The 21,957-nt window shown below is 39.3% G+C and overlaps 1 protein-coding gene across 10 annotated transcripts in view; it reads right to left on the bottom strand.

Moving 5' to 3' along the window:
- Positions 1-897: 897 nt before the first annotated feature.
- Positions 898-21,957, bottom strand: part of LOC133486920 (obscurin-like protein 1) — a 38,591-nt gene continuing 17,531 nt past the window's right edge. For 8 of the 10 annotated variants that reach the window (XM_061792770.1, XM_061792769.1, XM_061792771.1 and 5 more), the window contains 22 exons: positions 20,652-20,924; positions 20,216-20,491; positions 19,819-20,094; positions 19,163-19,441; positions 18,542-18,817; positions 18,184-18,456; positions 16,900-17,175; positions 16,548-16,823; positions 16,193-16,468; positions 15,851-16,126; positions 15,489-15,758; positions 15,103-15,369; positions 14,745-15,014; positions 13,037-13,303; positions 10,613-10,879; positions 8,287-8,399; positions 7,279-7,432; positions 4,560-4,721; positions 3,425-3,529; positions 3,074-3,340; positions 2,660-2,929; positions 898-1,226 (listed from right to left, as the gene is read on the bottom strand). In XM_061792770.1, the coding sequence (XP_061648754.1) occupies positions 1,216-1,226; positions 2,660-2,929; positions 3,074-3,340; positions 3,425-3,529; positions 4,560-4,721; positions 7,279-7,432; positions 8,287-8,399; positions 10,613-10,879; positions 13,037-13,303; positions 14,745-15,014; positions 15,103-15,369; positions 15,489-15,758; positions 15,851-16,126; positions 16,193-16,468; positions 16,548-16,823; positions 16,900-17,175; positions 18,184-18,456; positions 18,542-18,817; positions 19,163-19,441; positions 19,819-20,094; positions 20,216-20,491; positions 20,652-20,924 (5,180 nt within the window). In that variant the 3' untranslated portion in view covers positions 898-1,215. Of the gene's footprint in view, positions 1,227-2,659; positions 2,930-3,073; positions 3,341-3,424; positions 3,530-4,559; positions 4,722-7,278; positions 7,433-8,286; positions 8,400-10,612; positions 10,880-13,036; positions 13,304-14,744; positions 15,015-15,102; positions 15,370-15,488; positions 15,759-15,850; positions 16,127-16,192; positions 16,469-16,547; positions 16,824-16,899; positions 17,176-18,183; positions 18,457-18,541; positions 18,818-19,162; positions 19,442-19,818; positions 20,095-20,215; positions 20,492-20,651; positions 20,925-21,957 lie in introns of those variants that run through there. The other 2 variants (XM_061792772.1, XM_061792779.1) reach the window with 2 other exon arrangements.

The raw sequence follows: 21,957 nt of genomic DNA, 5'->3' as shown, positions 1-21,957 counted from the left end.
TCAACATTTCACGCTATCACACTAAATTAAGTTTTAAAATTCATCTTTAATATGTAAAACGAGTTAACTGTCCTCCTTGAGCCAAGATTCTTGAAAGGTAATGTACGAATTATTGATTGGAATGTGAAATGGAGTTAATAATGCAGTATGAACAATGTTGTTTTTTTCGGACAGTTTTGGATAAGTGAACAGGCACCGGGTCGGACTGACCCAGTAATATTATTGCTGTTCCTGAGAAACAAACGTAACAATGGTTAAAAGTAACACTTATATCCGAGTCATAAATACAAACCTTCATATTTCGCAACGTATACGGGTGCGGTGCACATTCTTATTGGGATTTTTTTTTTCAATTTCTGCCATTTTCTGATAATTTTGTATGCCATGGGGTCAAATTGACCCAGGAACATAATTATATTTTCTGATAAAATTTTGTAAAATGAGAGGCAAAAGTAGCAATTATAACCCATTAATAAATACAAAACTTAGTTTAGCTTTAGTACATTACCCCCAGTAGTTGTATATTTAAATGCAAATGGAATTACAACTGGCGGCACGGTGGACGACTGGTTAGAGCGTCAGCCTCACAGTTCTGAGGACCCGGGTTCAATCCCCGGCCCCGCCTGTGTGGAGTTTGCATGTTCTCCCCGTGCCTGCGTGGGTTTTCTCCGGGTACTCCGGTTTCCTCCCACATCCCAAAAACATGCATGAATTGGAGACTCTAAATTGCCCGTAGGCATGACTGTGAGTGCGAATGGTTGTTTGTTCCTATGTGCCCTGCGATTGGCTGGCAACCAGTTCAGGGTGTACCCCGCCTCCTGCCCGATGACAGCTGGGATAGGCTCCAGCACGCCCGCGACCCTACTGAGGAGAAGCGGCAAATAAACCAGACAAATATTTATCATGATTTAATTTATTGAAATCAATTAAATTTAAACATGTTCACACACGACATTATTTACAATACATTCTCAAGTGCTTTTTTTAGTTGCTTAAGTTCAGAAGAAGACGAACTGACACACTAAATGCAACATAGTTTATACGAACAGGAATTTGGGTTTCTAAAAGGCAATCTACTTAAAAAAAAAAAAAATAATTTAAATGTATGATATTGTATCTGAGCCTTTTGACAACTTAACACTTACAAAGTCAATAGTGTAGACAAGGACAAAAGTAATTTCACAAGATGAAAATAAGTCTGAAGGTTGACGACACTCATGGACCACCTGTAAAATTTGAGCAGAGGAAGAATGGGACTTAAAAATAGTCAATCAAGTTTGACCCTATTCTGTCTAAACACAAACATTTACCCCATTGATTTAACATCTGAATAAATATTAATATGGTTAAACGCTTTCATTCAAAAGTCATTTTCTTGACCATACAGCTATACAAACTGGTTGCGATCCCTCGCACGTTTTCAAAGTTCAGTGTCGTGTGAGTTCTTTCCTGCCTGACCTACATAGTCCACAAATAGAGCACAACTTTTTAACACCCGTTACAATTTGCAAAATGTGGCACTGATCCAAAACTCATTCTATTTATAAACGCTACAGAGGAGGCCAAATCACACTCGACACCCTTTCACCATTTCCTACCATGCATCTTTTCACTTAGTAGGCACGTCACATTTCTTTGCTAATGGCGTAAGCAATTAGTCTTTCCTAAAGGGGCCTTGTTATGAAAAATGTAAGTTTTAATTAGTGACTCGGATTACAGATGATTTTATTTATTTTTTTAAATGTACCCGAAGACCCTCTGTAACTGCCACTAACAACCCAGGTTAAACTTACAACATACAAAGCTCATCTCTCAGTTAAGGTATCACTTTAACATAATTCCTTGACGAAATTACTACTTTCCTATTTAGCCAGGGCTTTGCACCATCTGGTGTCAAATTAGGGCATCATAGAAAGAGTAAAAACAATTAGATGAATTTGTGAATAGCAACTTCTGACAGTCAGTGGTTTACTGTAGATGAATCTGAAGGTTTTGGAGGGCCTTAACACCCATACCATAAAATAAAAAGTGTGAATTTTTCTATTGTTATCTGTATTTCCCAAATTGTGTCAGTAAGCAAATTATGATGTTACAATTTACACAATAACCTCCCAACAGTGACATTTGCCACCCATGCCTTGGCAACAAGGCTGGGCAGAGTTAAGGTTCATTTTGATTTTATTTGATTGAAATTGACTTTTTACACCAAGCACCACGTAAAAAAATACTCCGGAAGAATCACCGTCATGCAGTAGCGTAGTAGGCCAAAATATTTACCAATAACTACATTAAATATTATTGTAAACATTTGAAATATATGGATTGTTTTCAGATTAACACTGCACTTAAATATAGGAAAATAACTGTAGTTACATACTAAAGCAATTAAACGTTTTTGGTCATAAAAGTTAAATAAAAACATTGTATTGAAATAATAGTTTAAAAACACAAAGTTTTCAAAGATTAAATGCAATTGTATTGTACTTAAAAATTAAATATAACTGAACTGAATTTAGGCTTCTTTTGTACACCACTAGAGGGAGCCAGCATACCTCTCTTTATAGATGTACCTAATGATTTGTCTAGTATGCTTGATGCTTTGCTTTGGTATTTAAAAAAATAATAAGGTAAAATAAAAAATAAAAATAAGTTGACTTACTCAACACATGGAGATGAGCTGTGCTCTCTGCTTTTCCACAAGTGAACACCACCGCTCCGCTCATGCTCATGGAGGTTTGCTTGAGGGTCAGCCTGTGGACTGTGCCCAGCTTCTCCAGGCACGCCTGGGCCCCGGGCTGCAGAGGTTCCCCGTTTAGGGTCCACATTGGCAGCTTCTGGACGGGGTCAGACACCTCGCATTCGAAGCAGGCTTCACTGGGGGCTACGACCTCCACATCTCGCAGTTCTCGGATCATTAGCACAGTTTGAGCTGTGTCGTACACAAATTTTTTTTTATTTTATTTTATTTTTAATTTAGTAGTTACTGACATCTCTGTCTTCACTTGGGTGATCTGGATCTGATCACCCAAATGAAGACAGAGATTTTTATTTTCCCCTGATTTAAGACTCTTACCCTCCACTGTGAGTTTCGCCGAGCACGTGTTCTCCCCGACCTGCATGCTGTAGGTGCCCTCGTCATCGAGCGCCACCTGCTGGATGATCAGTTTGCGATAGCAGCCCTCGCTGCTGATCTCGAAGCGTTCCGAGGGCAGGATGACGTTGCTGCCTTTGTACCAGCGGATGCTGCATCGCGGGTTGGACACGGTGCAGTCCAGCATCACTCGGCTCTTCTCCAGGGCGGTTTTATCCTGCAGAGGTTTCACGATGCTGAGGGGAATCTCTGGGGAATGACGTCGATGTTCAGTTCGGACATTTTGATAACGACTCCCAAAAATGAGGAAAGCAGTTATGGCTGCAAATTTACCTTTCACCTGCAGTTTAGCAACAGACTCTACATGTCTGGCAACAAATTTGATCTCCCCAGAGTCCTCTGGTCGCACATTGCACATGAGGAGAAAGTGTTTGGTCCCTGAAAGGTCAATAATATTACAGGAAATATACATTGAGAAAGGAAATTCAGATTACTATAAAACCCTAACGTTTTCGACCTTAACCCTGGCTTGAAACCCTGACTTCTTTTTTTTTTTTTTAAATAAAACCTTAAACTTGGCTTGAAACCCTACTTCGGAAGCCTAACCAATCCTTGAAACCCTAACCTTTGTATTAAAACTTAACCTTTGCTTGAAATCTTCATTTGAAACCCTAAATCAGGTTTAAAATCGTAACCCTGGCTTAACTTTGGAACGCTAACACAAGCAAGAAACTATAATTTGCAACCCTACCTACAGTTTGTAACCTCAACCATGGTTTGAAATCCTGCTTTGAAACCCGACTTGAAACCTTACTTTGAAGACCAAACCCAAGCATGAAACCATAATTTAAAACCCTGACCCTTGTTTAAAACCCTAACCTTGTCTTGAAACCCGATTTTTGAAACCTAACCCGACCTTGAAAGCCTACTTTCAAAACCCTAACGGTTGAAAATGTCAACCTTGGTTTAAAACCCTACTTTGGAACCCTAACCCTGGCTTGAAACTTTAATTTGAATGTCTAACCCATGTTTTAAAACCCTAACCATGACTTAAAATCCTAATTTGAAAATCTAAACCTTGCTAAAAACCTTAAACCAGGCTTAAAACACAATTTTAAAACCATAATCCTTGTTTAAAACCTTAACCAGGCTTGAAAAGCTACTTTGAAACCCTAGTCATGGAATGAAACCCTACTTTAAAACAAAAACCCTTGCTTAAAACCATAATTTGAAATTCTAACCCTTGTTTGAAACTCAAATTTGAATTTTTGTGTGAAGCATTTTGGCATCTTGTATTCATGAAAATCCATTTTGGTTGCTGCTGTTTACAAATTGCAATGTGTAAAAAGTGCACAGGGTTGCTGATTTTATATTTGGCTGACTAATATTGCCACACAGTCCAATTATTTGACTTTAGAAATTCCTCCCCAACGTAGCATGTGCCTCATTCATCAGCAGTTCCACTGACCTTCCTGTCGGGTCTTGATGGTACTGGTCGGATGAATCATCTCTCCGTTTTTGTACCATTCTCCTGGCACGTCTTCCACTGAGATCTCACAATCAAATACGGCATTCTGATCTTCTGCGATGTTTAAATCCTCAAGACCCTGCACGACCAGCAGCTCCCGTTCTGGAAATGGAGAAATATATATGTAATATAAAGTTGTGTTTATGATTAACATTAGATTGCTATTCCATCATCTACAGTCTATGTTGCATTTTGTTCCCAGTAACGTCGATACCATTCCTGCACTATAATTACTGCAGAGTCTAAGTTCCAGCAGATGGCAGTGTTGGGATGCACTGCAGTTTTACACCAAGTACCACTTCAAAAAATATTTGGTTCTCTAAGTACCACCATAACATTCCACATTAAAATACAGCAGTGTAGTAGGCCAACGTGTTCATCAACAATGCGCTAAAAGGTATATTCAATATTATTGTAAGTTTTAAAATCCTCATCCTGGTCACCACCTCTTTCAGGTCCTTCCCTCAGGTAGGCGCTACCGATCAATGCAAACTAGACCTAGCAGACATTCCAACAGCTTCTTCCCTCTTGCCATCAACTTCTTAAACAGCTAACCTACAATTCCATTGCAACATGCTGCCAATTTTTTGGTCTTGAGCTTGTTGTCACATTTCTGTCGGGCCAATTATACATTACTCGTGCACTCACTGTAGTAGTCTCGCCACGCTGCACTATTTGTATATCTGTTGTTGACCAATACTGACCACTCATGCCAGAGTAGCATCTGCACCACTTGCACACTGACTGAGGAGTATCTGCAACATTTTTACAGTCAACATTCTCCCAGATTATCGCGCTACTAGTCACTTTAAACTGCATACACTCCTGGACGTCTCGGCGCCCTTTACACAATGGTCATTGCACCGGACTATTGCTATATTAGTCATTCAAAGTGCTCTAAGTGCTAGAGGACTCTGCATCTTTTTGCACAATTGTCCAAAAAATAAATAAATAAAATGTACCGGCATTACCAGATAACTAGCAACCCTTTATTGCTCAGTGACTGTTTTTCTCAATGTCTTTATGTCTCAAAAGTGTTCCCTGTCAATTGACTGTCTGTTGTACTAGAGTGGCTCCAACTACCGGAGACAAATTCCTTGTGGTTTTTTTTTGGACATACGTGGCAAAATAAAGATGATTCTGATTCTGAACAGCAACATTGTGATTAGGTATGGGGGGGGGGGAATTAATAACTTAAATGATTCAATTAAAATGTATTGCATATAACTTAGATAACGGTTGTGCCTACAGTAAATGTGTGAAAACAAGCCATTCTAAAAGTTTAAATGCAAATGTACTTAAAAGTTAAACACAACTGTACAGTACTTGACAAATGTACTGTACTGGATTAAAAAAAATTAAAAGAAGGTTTAAGACACTATAACATTATGCACAGTTTGAACATTTAATTCAGTGATTCTTTCCCGTACCACGAAGGGAGCCTGCGTACTACAGGCGGTACTCGTACCAGACTTTGAGAACCATTGAGTTAAAGCGTGTTAGCTGGTCATTGGTGAAGTTTTGTCAATGTAAAACAAAGCATTAGTTTATGGCGCAACTACCTTTGTTTAATTCCTAATTGTTTTTGCTTTGTAAGTAAAGCATCTCACAATAGTCAGTACACGTCACATTTTTGTAAATATATGTTTTCATAACAACACTGAGGAAACATACACTGAGGAAACAGCAGTTTGCTCCAGTGTAAAGTAGTATGCGCACAGCTTGTATAACAGTGCAACAGTAGTGTCCCCTCAAAATAACTCAACACACAGCCAAGTATCTCTAAACAGCTGGCAACAAAAGTGAATACACCCCTAAGTGGAAATGTCAAAATTGGGTCCAATGTGTCATTATTTTTCAACACTGCCTTAACTCTTCTACACTTCCATGACAGCATCACAGAGCTGGTAGATGTTAGAGACCTTGTGCTCCTTCAAGCTCCGTTTGAGGATGCCCCACAGATGCTCAATAGGGTTTGGGTCTGAAGAGATGCTTAGCAAGTCCATCACCTTTATTCTCCCCTTCTTTACTAAAACTGGGTCTTCTTGGAGGTGTGTTTGGGGTCATTATTGTGTTGGAATACTGCCCCGTGGAGTGGGCCCAATTTTGATATTTTCCCTTAGGGGTGTAGTCACCTTTGTTGCCAGTGGTTTAGAAATTAATGCCTGTGTGCTGAGTTATTTTGAGAGGATTATGTTCTGATTCAGTATTTCACAATACATGTTGGCATTCATGGTACCCCAAAATGAACAATTAATGAAAAGAAGTGAAGTGTAAATGAAGTGCTACTGTATATATATATTATTAAATGATTTAGCACAATTCCAAACTTCGCCATATTATTTTAGACCCACATTGCCCCAAACATTCACATATGGTGGATCCAAGTTAACTACCGTTAATCCATATTAAGGTAATTACAATAGCTCACTACAAGTGTACAGAGTAAATACTGTCTGAGCACTATTTGTCCAGATTAATTTTCTTCTGCGTATTTATTTATCCCTCAACTTTACATTTTATTGGACCCTTGACAGGATAAGCAGTATATATCATGGTTGGATCGATGTTGACTGTGTTCCACACTTTTTTTTCCTATGTACAACAAATCCCCAGGCCTTGTCAACGTGTGCCAGACTAAAGGTAGCAGACTTTTTACCATAGACCTCCACAGTGCCGCTTGTAGCCACTTCTCCGGCATCACAGGTGTACATGCCAGAATCACTAAGAAGACATTTGGTGATCTGAAGAAATCGCTTCCTGCCAATGGCATAAATGCGTACATTCATGCCAGGCTTCAACTCGCTGCCATTCTGAGAAGGAACACAAAACAAGACTTAAACAGATTTCCCTATTCAGGGGGTCCTCGGTTTATGACAGAGTTCCGTTTCTCTGGTGGCGACGAAACTAGAATTGTTATGCATTTGTGCAACTACACTACGCTCATGCGGTAGAAAATGTTATAAAGAAAGTAAATATTCATATAAAAAACACTTCTAGGTCATGAGCAGCAATCAAAATCCAAAGGCAAAGCAGTAAGTACAGCGGTAACTAAACTGACAAATACTTTTAAACTTAAGCTTATGTTGTGTAACCTCAGAATGTTGTATGTCATAAACTGAGGATGACCCCCTGGATACAGTCATGTTTAGAATATTAGCAGTGTGTTTATTATAAAGGGGCTCACAATCTGAATACCATAATAAGTTTTATTTCCATAAATGCAAATTCATTGGGAACACTGAACAATCCTCCGCCCATTGGCAAACCCTAATTCTCAAATTCACCAATTCACTTTTTTACTGAAAAACTCATTTTATTTAAGACACCACAAGATGGCACCAAAGCACTGGTTAAAGTTAAAAATTGGTGTTAAGGAAGTATTGCTGAAGAGTTGAAGTGATGACACGACATATCTTTGTATGTCAAGGAAGAGCTATGTTTAGCCTGGTTTGTTAGTAAAAATACTTAGCATGTACAACTGCACTTCCAGTGCATTACAAAAAATAAATACATCTGTAAGCCATTTATTATTAAGGTTAATGTTGTGAGATGAGTCAAATTATATCAAAGTGTTTTGAAACCATAGTTTGACCAATTAATATAGACAATACAGTATATAAAACAAATGTATGTGACTTACAAGACAACTAAGAATAATACTCACCTTCATCCATTTAACGTCCACATTGTGCCTTGACAGTTCACACTCAATGGAGACAACTGATCCCTCAGGGATTTTCTGGTCCTCTAATTTTCTGAAAATTGTTACTGGAGGTTCTGGCATAGAGACAACAAGGTAAAGTTAGCGAAAAATATTTTTTCAATAAAAAATTTTGAACTACTGTATGCGACAAAATAAATGTCCAAATACTGTACAAAGGCCAAAATGTAAGTTAATTTGGGTCATCGTTTTTCAAGGTGAATTTATTTTAGGGGTTCCAAACATGAGCGCTCAAATCCCACTCGGCAGCGAGTTAAAAAAAATAAAATCACCCGTGACATCACTTTCACCTAATAACGCTGTATTCTATGATCATGTCGATCATAACAGGACGTACGAAAACGTCTCAAAGACCAATGACCGGAATTGCAAAGGAAGCCAGCCATTTTGGTTTGAAGAGGCCATTTTGCGGGAATCCCAGGACTTCTGGAATTCTGGAGCCAGCAAAATAGAGTTATGAATTTTTTTCTTTCTTTTCTCATTTTTGAATTTTCATGAAAAATGTCTAATTATGGAAAGAAAGAAAAAGTCTAAATGTTGAAAGTAACCATACAGTTACGTTATGCATTATTTACTGTGACGACATTCTGATCCAGTGGTCACCAACTGGATGAAAGTCTCAATCCCTGGCTCAACGGGATGAATACTGAGTGACTTGGCAGCGAGTGTATTATTTTGACAGCGTGAGGTTAAACTAGCAGATGACAGAAAAGACTGAGCAAAACTACTTCTTTTCATTGGGTCATGCGAAGCTATTTTGTGTTTGGAACGTGAGCTAGGACAAGGCTGGCGGTAGCCGGTCCAAAGTGCCACTCCATTCTCTTATCGAGTCCTCCTATCATCTGTCATTTAATATACACTGACTGGATCACTTTAGCTGTCAATTTGAGCTCTCAAACGTTTTGGATCCAGGAACCCCTTACAGGGGAGAAATATTTCCAAGGACCCCCTCATAATCTTAACACCTATTTCAACATAACAAACGTGTGTATCGCTAAATGCCATAGGAATGAAAAAGATGCCTATTTTTGAGGACAAAAAAAAGTGTTGTTGTTCTGATAACAAATTCTGATTTTTTTCAAGAAGAAAAATATGTAATATTTACAACACAGGTCTCAAACTCAAGGCCCAGGCGGGAAGATCTGGCCCACCACATCACTTTTTGTGGCACACTAAAGCAAATCAGGTTTGTCTATGTCAAGGTTTTTGCTAAAATCTGTACCAAAATTTATAATTTTTTTCACTTTTAATAACGCTGAGATTTTGCAACCATTTTTCGTATGGTGAATAAATAATGGTTGAATAAACTATTTTAATTGATTTCTGATTTCAAAACTAGTTATTCATTAATTTGTTGTGTACTTGGTTGTTGTCGGGCTGAAACCCCTGTACCCAAATATGGTCCATTTAATATTTTTTTCACAAATCAATACTGTGGGTCTAACCCCCACGTCATATTATTAACCAATTTAAAGTGTTGAAAATAGCTTGAGAACATATTTATTAACACTTGAACTGTCTGAGAAGGCCTCCAGCTTGTCCTTACTCCGCAGGAGCTGTTTGGCAATTATGTTGCCTCAAGATCGAAAGTTTGGATGTTTTATAAGACAATAACAAGTGAAAATACTTAGGTTAGATAAGCCTAATTTGTAAAAGATGGATAGCTATTATGGTGCAGTGAAGAAGGAAGTTCATCAGCCACAAAGGTAAGTTGGGTACGGATTCATTTCCGCCTATTACACAGCTTCGTCAGCTCACTGTTTTATTTATTGCAGCACTCATGGCTCTAAGACCTTTGACAAAGACTTTGGGAAGATAATGTATCCACAGTCGTTTGCTTTTAGAAACATTAAAAGTTTTTTTGTCTGGTCGGTGGTGGGCGCACAGTTTGATGTGGACGTCCTATCGACGTACACTGTTTTAATCGATGACGCCATTAGAAATTTGCGATATTTTAGCATATAAAATCAGGATTTAAACATGATTTTGCAGTGGTGTTCTGTTGATAGTGGTGTTCAGCGATATGTGATCGCAGTATAAGCAAGATGGCATTTTTTTTTTGTTTTCTTGCAAAGTAGTGATTTTGGACATGCGTGGATTCCACCCGACACTCACAGTCATTAACAGCCCCCTGAGGGAAACCGTAACTACAATGTGACCCGCGACAACAATGAGTTTGACACCCCTGCTGCACGAAATTGGAATTGGCTACTTAGAGCAGCAGTGTAAATCCAGGCTAAAAAGGGGTCTTAATCTTAAAATGCCCTACCCTTGACAATAAGCCTCGCTGATGTTTTCAGCTTCTCCACACAGAACATGAAGGTGGCTGAGTCTTCCACCGAGAGGTTGGAAATAGTCAAGCTGTGGACTCGTCCCTTGGCGCTCATTCGAAAGTGATTTGACAGCTTAAGCTGGTTTCCATTTCTCCACCAGGTGCCGGTGACATTGGGATGGGACAGTTCGACCTCATAGGAGGCCGTCTCTCTCTCCATGGTTTTTATGTCCGTCAGCCCCTTCTTGATTGTGATTTTTCGAGCTGCAAAGATAACACTTATGAAACATCAAATTCCCTTGCCGTTCTATGCTACATTCCCATTCAGCTATCAGTATGTGTTTTTAGGACCCAAACTATTCTGCAAATTTGGGGCAAATTTAAAAAAAAATATCCCAGCAATTTTTATTTTATTTTAGGGGTCCCGAACACACATCACCTAAAAGTCAAACAGTCCTTTAGAAACGTGTAAGAAGAAAAGAAATTGCCCTTGACTTGACACCATTTTCAGAAATTTAATGGACATGTCTATCATAAACAGGATGTATGAACAAGTTTCATGGGCATATGCTAAAACTGAACAGGAAGTCAACCATTTTGGGTTAATGTAGCAATTTTGGGTGAATTCTACATATTAGACAAGGGGTTCCAAATTCCAAATTTAACTGAGCAGTTACATTATCAGGAGTTTTGTCATATTGGTAGCATTACTTGAGCTGTTTTTTCCTAAAATTAATTAAAAAACATTTCACTTTTCAAATTGAGTTATCTCATAAAATAATTCAATAAATTAAAATAACTATTGTAAATAATGGGACAGAAAATATTAGTAACATAACTTTAGTTGATTTATTAAATATTTGGTTAATTATTTATAATTGAACAAGTTATAAATAAGGAAGGTGTCTATGCTTGTAGCAATAGTGCAAATTAACAAAATAAACAAATGTATAAGTTCATTTAAAAATGTTCTATTCATTTTTGGTAAATAATTGCAAAATTTATTTTAATGAAGCTATACTTGCTTTTCTGCTTTTTATACCAGGTCACTTTGCCATGTTACTTCTGGCAGGGGGACTGCCAAAGGAAATTATCCCTTTGGCCAACTAATTACAAAAACTAATGTTATGTATGCATGCAAAATGGTGCAATTCAATATTAATAAATATTAGTAAAATAAAGAATTTAACAGTAGTTTTTTGTTTACACTATCTAATGTTGGGGGAGCTTAGCATCTAAGATTGTTTGCCATGAAAAAGGGGGCCCTTTCTTCAATTTCTTCTGATTTCCAGTTAACTATCTAATCAGTACTTAAACAGAGGTAATGTTTCAAATGGTGACTCCAACTGCTTTAAAAACTGAGCAGGTTTAGTTTCCATATTCCTGGCCAGGATTCTGTTTCAAATATCACAGTCTTGAATAATACACTGACATAGTGACATTTTGGTCATCTGAGCGCGGGGCTTTATGCGAAAGCCATTGTCGAATCTGCCAACATTTTTCATCGATTCTAACGTAGACGACCATTCCCTCTGGAAAAAATGGAGTGTTTATTTTGGAGACCCGATGACAACAACCTTAGTTTTGAAGGCCACGGTGTAAATTTAGAAGCAAAGAGGGGAGATCCAAATTCAATGGCGGTGCCAGCAAGCTGAGGTGCTGACTTTCCCTTCCCACCCCTACGTGTGATGAAAGAACAGACCTTAAGTCGCCCTGCGGGCAGAGGTTCACAGGAATAATCGTGTTTACAGGACGTGTGTGCCCCTGGTCATTGTCATCAATGAAACTAGTATTTCTTTACTGTACGTTGAGTATTTATTTTTCTTTTTACCATTACTCACTACATTTGAAAACAGATATCAGTACTTTCTAGCAGCGACAAGAAAAAAACAAATCTTACATTTCTGCCCCTTTTTACAGGAAATTTTGACATTTCACATTTAAAGTTCCCTTTTAGCATCTCTATTTAAATACATTTGCCAGAAATTATTCTTAAACTTTGTCACAGACCACTATCTTAATGATTAATACTCATAATGAGCTTTTTAAATATAGTGATTGACCTTGACTGTTTTGTTTCTTTGTTGAAGTTAGTCCTTACTTTATACTTTTTACTACTAAACTCATTTCCACCATTTTGGTTCTAAATCTTGGAATCTTAAAGACTTCTGTTCCTTTCAAACTGTGCTTGCTTACTCTTTTTTCAATTTTTTAAAAGTTGAATTCAGGGTGACAGTCAGCTGTCAGTCGCAATCAGGTCTCAGTACAAGCGCCCCGCTGGTCCATGCTCACTCAAATTACTCTTACTCAGTTATTGCCTCCTCGACATGCGTGGACGGAGCATGTGAAAGACACGGTGGCATCAGCAACGGAGGTAAATAAACAACAGTGGCGGCATAGCAACAACATGTGCGCACTCACGTTCCACCGTGAGCTGAGCTTGCGTGCAGTCATGAAGGGTCTCGCAGCTGTAGGTGCCCCGGTCGGACATGGCCAGTGTGTGGATGGTAAGGCTGTGTTTATGGCCCTTGTTTTTCAGAGTGTACTTGGCCCCAGGGTGGAGCAGCACCCCTTGCCTCATCCATTGCACTTCCCTCGAATCGAGGCTCACCTCGACCTGGAGGGTCACCTCGCCGTATTCCTCAGCTGTAACCGCTGTCATCTTTTTAGTGAACATCACCTGCTGTTCTGAAAAAAAAGACAAGAAAAGAATGGATGACACCAATGACAGTGCTATCTGGTTTAAAGTTCTGGGAGAAAACGAAGTGCAAATGCTTTGAATTATTACTATACTAAGGTAGATTTTCCTGGTATCTGTACTTGAGTATTTATTTGTCTGACAACTTTTTACTTTTACTCCCTAATGTTGAAAACTGATACAGTGTACCCTTGAGATACGAGTGACCCGACTTACAAGTTTTTCCACTTTGTTTTGACTTGAGAGCGAAAACTTGAGATATGAGCGCTGTATGGTGGCAGTGATCTCAACTCACTTCACAAAAGGCAGCATTTTTTTCAGATCAATTGAATGAATCAGTTGATTCAAATTTGGATGGATGGATGGATGGATGGATATATATATATATATATATATATATATATATATATATATATATCTTCATCATTCATCTTCCGTTCCGCTTATCCTCACTAGGGTCGCGGGCGTGCTGGAGCCTATCCCAGGCATCTCTGGGCGAGAGGCGGGGTATACCTTGAACTGGTCGCCAGACAATCGCAGGGCACATAGAAACAAACAACCATTTGCGTAAAGCACATGAGTTACCTAGTGTATGGAATGCGCTATATAAATACAGTTACTTTGGTGTGCCTTGCACAAAATGACCACTTTGCTTTCGGCTAGCCTAATGCTAACACACGATGCAAAACGCCATAGATGAGCTAATGAATAGCATCGAAAGTTGTGGTCTCATAACACCTTAAGCAACTGATATTTGAACACAAAAGGGGCATCAATGCAGATTACAAAAATGTTGGTTGGGTTATTTGGGGGAGGCTGGAATGGATGCCATTTCCATTCATTTTAAAAGGAAAGATGATTTGAGTGTTTTAACTTAAGATTTGATTTAAGTCACTAGGTACATGTTACTTCTGCCACCTCTTCTGTTTAATGCCTGGAAGCCACACCCAGACACAGCAAAATACAATGTAGAGCAAAGAAAATCAACAATGTACAGTGCAAGTTCAAGTACTGCTGAAAGCTTTCAGGAATCTGGCTCTCCAACTACGCTGAGCCACGTGTCTCTGTCAGCAGAGCGTGTTCAACAGGAGAAGCTGCTAAGCAATGGTCATCAAAGGTACCTTTTCAACAATTATTAAAATGTCGAATCAGCTCATTCCTTTCACATCCAGTGTACTGTCTCGGTTACTAATAATTCCTCACCTTCAAATTAAATAAATACATATGTGTTCCCCTAACATGAGGAATAATCGTGATTAATAATCCAGAGTACAATATTGATAAAAATAATTGTGATAATAATTTTGCTCATATTCGTGCAGTCCTACAACCAAAGAAATAAGAGATATTGCGAAATGATGTGAACAATAGATTTGCGACTCTGACAAATATGTAGTATAAGCTTAATTTGTTGAGGGACAGGACACTCACCTTGAACTCTGAGTTCAGCCTTTGATATCAATCCCTCCGCATCAGCTGTCACTATGCCGCTATCTGAAACCATGCAGTTGCGGATACGGAGCATGTGGCAGAGTCCATTGCTGGAAACATCAGTGCGTTCATTCCAGGCTACCTGTTTGCCATTCAGGCAAAACACCAACTGAGTGTCCGCTGGTGAAACCACACACTTAAAAACTGCGTCTTCCCCTTCGCGAACCGTGATGTTACGGAGTTCTGCTATGAACTCCACAACACGGGGGGCTGGGAGCAAAGAAATCGGCAAGTCATTTTTAGATGGCAATGAGACACATTTTTAAAACGAAGTCAAATGATTTTGACATCTACTTACTGTTTACAATGACAGTAGCCAAAGTGCTGTCATCTGTGCTTTCACAGGCATATTTGCCTGCGTCTTCATCAAGTACTTCAAAGATCGTGAAACTTCGCTCTCGACCTTGCGCCCTTATTCTGTAACGACAGCTTGGCAAGATCTCTTGGCCATCTTTCACCCACTGGACGTCTCCTTTTGGCTTATTGATCTCACATCGTAACGTGAGGCTGCTGCCCTTCAAAGATGTAACATTCTCCAGTGGGCGGATGAATTTCACCTTCATTTCTGATGAGGATGTGTAGAATATCATATCAGAGAAGTTAACTTGTTGACAGTTATCATCAAGGAAATATTTATGATGGAAAAAGGGCGCTACTTTTGATTAGTGGGTGTGAAATTCTTACCTTTTACAAAAAGACTGAAAAACATATCATCTGTATTTGCATCACAGACATAGTCTCCAGAATCTGACAGCTGCAGGGGATTAATGGTGAGCTTGTGGGTATTACACTCGCTGGAGATGTGAATGTTGTCCTTGTTCAGTAGTTGGCCATCTTTCAGCCAGCGCACATTAGCTTTGTCTCGGCTCACGATGGCACAAAGTGTTGCACTTTCATTTTCATAGGCTAAGATTTTATTAGTTGCCTTTTTATTCACAAACTTGACTGGTACTTCTGCAGGGTGAAAAATGAGAAGTTAATAATGAATTTCAATTGAATACGTGTTGTTCACATGATATTTTAAAATATTCATATTCTTATCTTACCCTGGACATCAACAATTGTGATCATCTTGTCATCTGCTGCATCACAAACATATTTTCCGGAGTCTGACGGCTGAAGTCTAGAGAGAATAAGCTTCCTCATGATGTCATGGCTGTAAATTTTAACGCGGGTGTCTGGTTTCAGTATCTTGTCATTCCAGAGCCACCGAACGGTGGCATTTGGCCTAGACACCTCACACTCTAAAATAAGTTCTTCTCCCGCTACTAATATGTGATGCTCTGGGTGGCCAGAATTTCCAACAATCTTGACTGGAGGCTCTAAACAAAAAAACATTAGCGGTCAATGTCTTTCTGATCAAAGAAATATCGTAATAATGAAATTACCTGTGACTGTGATGTGGAAAACCATCTTATCATCCACTGCATCACAAGTGTACTCTCCCGAATCCTCGAGCGAAGCGTTTAGGACGACCAATGATCGGAAAACACCTTGCTCTTCACTACAGTAACGCTCAGTGTTGTCAAATGGTTGATCGTCTTTGTACCAACTGACAGATGCATTTGGTCTGGACAGTTCACACACTAGAATAATGTCATCAGACACTAGGAATTGCTTTTCTGTTTTTGCATTGGTTTTCCCAATTATTTGTACGGGCAACTCTGAGAACAAACAAGAAGAGACATTGTATACATAATCTGTACAACATTATGATGTAAATAACTTAAAGGTATGACCTACCTTTCACTTTAACATGAAAATCCATCACATCATCTTTGGCATCACAGACATATGTACCCGCATCTTCTACAGTCAGTGAGTGAACAGTTAATTGACGCACTACACCGTCTTCAACGACGGTGACATTTTTGGAATCTTCCACTTCTTCTCTGTTTTTCTTCCAGAAAACCACAGCGTTCGGTCTAGAGACCTCACAATCCAGAACCAAAGTTTCGCCAACCATTTTTTCAATTCTGCTCACTATCTTTCGTGGACGGACAAAGCGGACAGGGGGCTCTGTGAATGTATGAAATGTGGTGAAACACAGTTAATCGTAAAACTTTTCATGCTGTATAGTTCTGACTTTTCTTACCGGCTATATTTACAAAGAAAGTCATGGAGTCATCTGTTGTGTCACAGACATATTCAGCGGAATCTTTTACAGTGGTTTCAGGTATAATGAGCCGTCTATAGACACCGTCTACCTCCAGTATGAGATTGTCGCTCTCCTCTACCTCGAGACCGTCTCTGTACCAACGGACCACTGCATTTGGCCGGGAGATCTCGCAGCTGAGTACCATCCTCTCTGACATCTGCTGGCACAGTTCCATTTGGGACTGACTAGGTGATACAATCTTCACTGGAGGTTCTAAATATTGACATAATGAAATGGTTTGGTCAAAGTACTCAAAGGAAAACAAATTTCAGCACGCTCAACATCTACTTGTCACACTCTGACTGAAATCACTCCATTTTGGGGGACTGTTCTGTCCCATGTAAATTCTGAGTATAGTTTTTGTTACCATGCCAAGTAGTAGTGCTAGGGTAGTCCTAAAACAAAGCGAGGGCTACTCAGAAATCTTGCAACTAGCAACAAACTTTTTTTGTGGTGTTGTTGGAGACTTCTGTAAACTGAGTTTACGACCAGAGCAGGAGATATTCACCCATCCATGTCCAGACTGCAAATGAATTGTGCTTGCACAAAGCCACAACTGGCTAATTGCACCGACCGACTTTTTTGATCAGCTATAACAGTCTGTATGCTATGTTTCATGTGAAAGAATCGGGTAGATACTGGTTAAGAAAAAGTGTCTTGTGTTTCTCATGAATACCTGCCTTCGAGCTCACCTGTAGACAAGGGTACAATCATTGGCTAATATATTATAAATGACACTTGGTAAATGCAATGGAAGTAATAGGTTGGTTACCTCACTCGCTCCTTATCGTCAGTCTGCATTTGACAAGTCAAAAAAGTAGATATACTGTGTTTTTTTCTGAGGTACTACCAATTGAACACAGCTCTTAAAGATTTGATCTTCAAGAACTAAGCAATGGAAAACCACACCAGGGGTATTATCTTGATCTTTAGCAATATTAGGGAATAGTAATCGTTTGATTAAGTGAGAAGGTTCGATATAGAAAGGAGGCCTATTACATTTATGATCATTTGTCATGTTGGCATTGTGTTCTTGTTTGAGGTATCATTGCACTCCAGAAATTGACTGTCTGTTGTCTTTACTAGAGCGGGTCAAACTTCCGGAGACAAATTCCTTGTGTGTTTTTGACATACTTGGCAAATAAAGATGATTCTGATTCTGAAATGCCATAAAACCCAACCAAACAACACACACACAACATGTAATGTCATGGATTTTACCTGTAATAGTGAGGTTAAAGAATATTGAATCGTCAGCTGTATCACAAACGTATTCTCCAGAATCATCAACTCCACTCTTCAGAATCTTGAGTCGTCGGTAAGGGCCTTCAACCTTCAGTTTGATATTCTCACTCTTTTGGAGCTTTTGGCCATCTTTGTACCAGCTTACCACTCCATTTGGACGGGACAGTTCACAGCTGAGAATAATTTCCTCAGGTACGTGACGGTCAAGGTGGACATCTTCCTTGGGGTATACGATCATCACTGGAGGTTCTTGGAAGGAACAGTAGGAAATGCACACATAATCAATTGGCATTCTTAAATTTGACTGTATTCATGCAAAATAAGACAATGTTACCTCGAATGTTGACCTTAAACATTACAGTGTTGTCTCCTGCACGGCATGTGTACATGCCTGAATCCGACAGCTGGGCTGACTCAATTGCGAGATGTCTCTTTGTTGCTTCAGCTCGGATGGTAATATCTCTGCTCGGCTGGATTTCAGCTCCGTCCTTGTACCACTGGACAACAGCATCGACCCTCGACACTTCACAGGACAGGCTGAGCTGGGATTTCTCCACCATGCTCTTGAAAAGTTCCTCCTTTGGGATGTCGGCAAACGTTACAGGTGGGGCTGAAGAAAAAGGCACATCAAGAAAGTTTACACTAAACAGTACTCTTTACTGGCTCTTCAAGCTCGCGCTCACAGCAGCCGCATGGCAGTTAAGACATGCGGCGATCAATTGTTTTTTTCCACACTTTTTGTGTTACCACTCACTCCACATTAACGTTAGAAATGGATGTTAATTACATTTGAAGCAGTGTAACAATGGAGTGTGAAGTGCTTTACCTAAAATGCTAAGTGTGATGGAATTAGAGCGTTTTGACAGATGATTTTACTTTTGCATGTTATTAGAGGTCGTGGCAGAGTATAGAACTCTACCATCAAATCTTGAGAAGAAAAAGCTATGCATATCACCTTTCACCTCCACATAGCAATCGTTGGACTCTGACTCATCGTCACATTTACAACCATACACCCCAGAGACTGAAGATCTTGCTGAGTCCAGATCAGGTGTCCTTGTGAGGTCTTCCGAATCAATCTTTGTTGCCGATTTCGAAAAGCGCTTTATTCCATCCTCATGCATGGCAGGGTGGTCTGTGGAGCCTGAGCCCTTGCACTGCGTTATGTCTGTATCGCCTGCTTCAACCGCCTGCCTGGCTTTAACTTCTGGAACAGCTGAGAATAAAATCAGTGCTACAAGAATTGCAGAGCTTCAGCATTAAACGAATAATTTTTTGCCACACTCAGCTTTGTCACATACAGTACATCGGATTACAGCTAAAAGATAAAAGAACATACTTGCGGGTCGGCTAGCATGCAGTCCATTTATCTGAGATTTTGTGTTGAAACCAGGGTTGATGACACCGGTTAGACCAGACCAAACCAAACAGCAGATCACAAAAGTGAGAGAAAAATTTAAGGACACTGCAGGTTTTTCACTCCTCAGGATTAAGCAGTTTTAACCTACCGTCGTGTACGCCGTCTCACAGTATTACAAACAGTGTCAAGTAATCTAGTTGTTTTAGTTGCACAAAATAAAAGGTTAATGATTTTGAAAATATGTAAATCACCTGCAACATCCACCTTGAATTCTATGTGGTCATCTGCAGAATCACAGCTGTACACACCAGAGTGTCTGACTTCTGCAGCTTTAATTATCAACGCTCTCAATGTCTCTTCAGTTTGGATTTCGAAATCACTTTTTGGAAGCAGCTGCCCGCCGTCCTTATGCCAGTGGACCTCGGCAGTTGGCTCTGAGACTTCACATTGCATCTTAACTGGGCAGCCTGCCTCTACCAATTTGTTCCTTTCTCTGTCTGGAATTGCTGCAAACCTTACAGGAGCAGCTGGTAAGTGGAAAAGATTTGGAGATTAAAAATGAGATAAGAGAGAAGATACTTAGCTGTAAACTAATTCTAAACATTTGTGCTCATTATGATGTGTTAACTAAACACAAGGAAATCCCACCTTGGATGTTCACATGGAATGTGACAACATCTTCAGCAAGCTTACACCCGTAGAGGCCCGAGTCTGATGTTTTAGCAGAGTGAATTATTAATTTTCTGAGGTTGCCATCTCTTTTCATGTCAAGGCCAGTTTTGCAAAAGAGTTCAGCCTCATCTTTAAACCATGAAACCTGGGCAACTGGATTCGATACCTCACACTGGAGAATAATCGGAGAACCAGCTGCAATCATCCTGTGTTTTTCTGATTGCGGGATTGGTGCAATATGTGGCAATCGGCCTAAGAGTAAAGAACAATGTAGATTTTGAGTACACTGACCGATAATCCTACCTGGGCACAGCCAGAATAGCTGAAGCTTTACTGCTTATAGAAAACAGAAGAAAATGAATCAATGCGTGGCAAATAACAAAAGAAGATGACATGAGAGTAAATCGATCACCTTTTACGTCCACTTTGAATGTGACGGTGTCGTCGGCTGTTGCACATTCATACATTCCACTGTGTGTGCTTTCAGCTGAAGGGATGAAAAGTTTTCTTCTTAGACCGTCTGTTTGGATTTCCAAATTCTTTTGTTGCTGTAGTTTGAGCCCATCCTTGTACCAGTCAACCACAGAATCCTGAGAGAGCTCACAGAGGAGGACAATGGGGCAGCCCTCTTGGAAGGTTTTGTTCCTGTCGGCCTCTTGAAGCTCTGAGAACTTCGTGGGAAGAGCTATATGTAATTAGACATTTAAAAAAAAAGACTGTCTTTTAATACATGGATAAACATGTATTAAGTATCCAAGCAACTTTGTTATTACAAAGGATTTCAAGATCAAACTGAAGCAGAAAGCAAATCATGGAAACAGCAATTGGATTAAGAGGAATAATTAGTTAAAGAGTTAAAGGGAAAAAAGATGGCTTGTAGCCTCATTTCACACTTATGCATTTTCAAAAGAGAGTCTACTGCCACAGCAGATGTGTCACAACTTTGGACTGGTCATCCGTGGAAAATGTCAACGAGAAAAGCTATGATGAAGTATTCAAGGAAAGATGAATGAATGTCCCGTATGCCACAAAATAAAGTCTACGAATACATTTTATACATTTGGTAATAATGTGGCATTCCACTCAAATTTTAATATGCCACGAGCACTAGTAGAAGGGACAATTATCTGGGCTGTTATGGTATCAAATATGTATTTGCAGAATATGCCACAGCAAATGTACACAGAGAAAATAGTATTCAGTGGTAGTATTTGTATTTTTTTGTTTTTGTAATGTGGCATTCCACTCACATTTTAATATGCCACGAGCACTTATTTTTTATTGACTGATTAACCCTCCTTTTACATCCGTTTCTCAGGAACAGCAACAAAGTTCATGGTCAATTTGACCCATTATTCAAAAGTGTCCGAAACAACAACAAAAACAATAAACCTTTGTATCTCAATATCAATGTTTGTAGTTGATTACACTGTTCATCCACTTCAATTATTACAATTAATATTTTAAAAAAACAACAACAACTTTACAATAGGTCAATACAACCACCAACATAACAGGAGGGTTAAATCACAAGCATTAGATTTTTGGAAGCATGGCATGTAAGTAGTACACTTCTCAAGGTACAAATAATGTATAAGGGAGAATTATCCGGGCTGTCATTGTATCAAATATCTGCTTGCAGAATATACCATAGCAAGGGAACACAGAGAATGTAGTATTCAGTGCCAGTAGTATTTGTAGTTTTTTTTTGTTTTGTT

The sequence above is a fragment of the Phyllopteryx taeniolatus genome, chromosome 12 (genome assembly GCF_024500385.1).
Source record: "Phyllopteryx taeniolatus isolate TA_2022b chromosome 12, UOR_Ptae_1.2, whole genome shotgun sequence".
In the NCBI taxonomy this organism is placed as follows: domain Eukaryota; kingdom Metazoa; phylum Chordata; class Actinopteri; order Syngnathiformes; family Syngnathidae; genus Phyllopteryx; species Phyllopteryx taeniolatus.
This window is presented reverse-complemented; position numbering and strand designations above follow the sequence as displayed.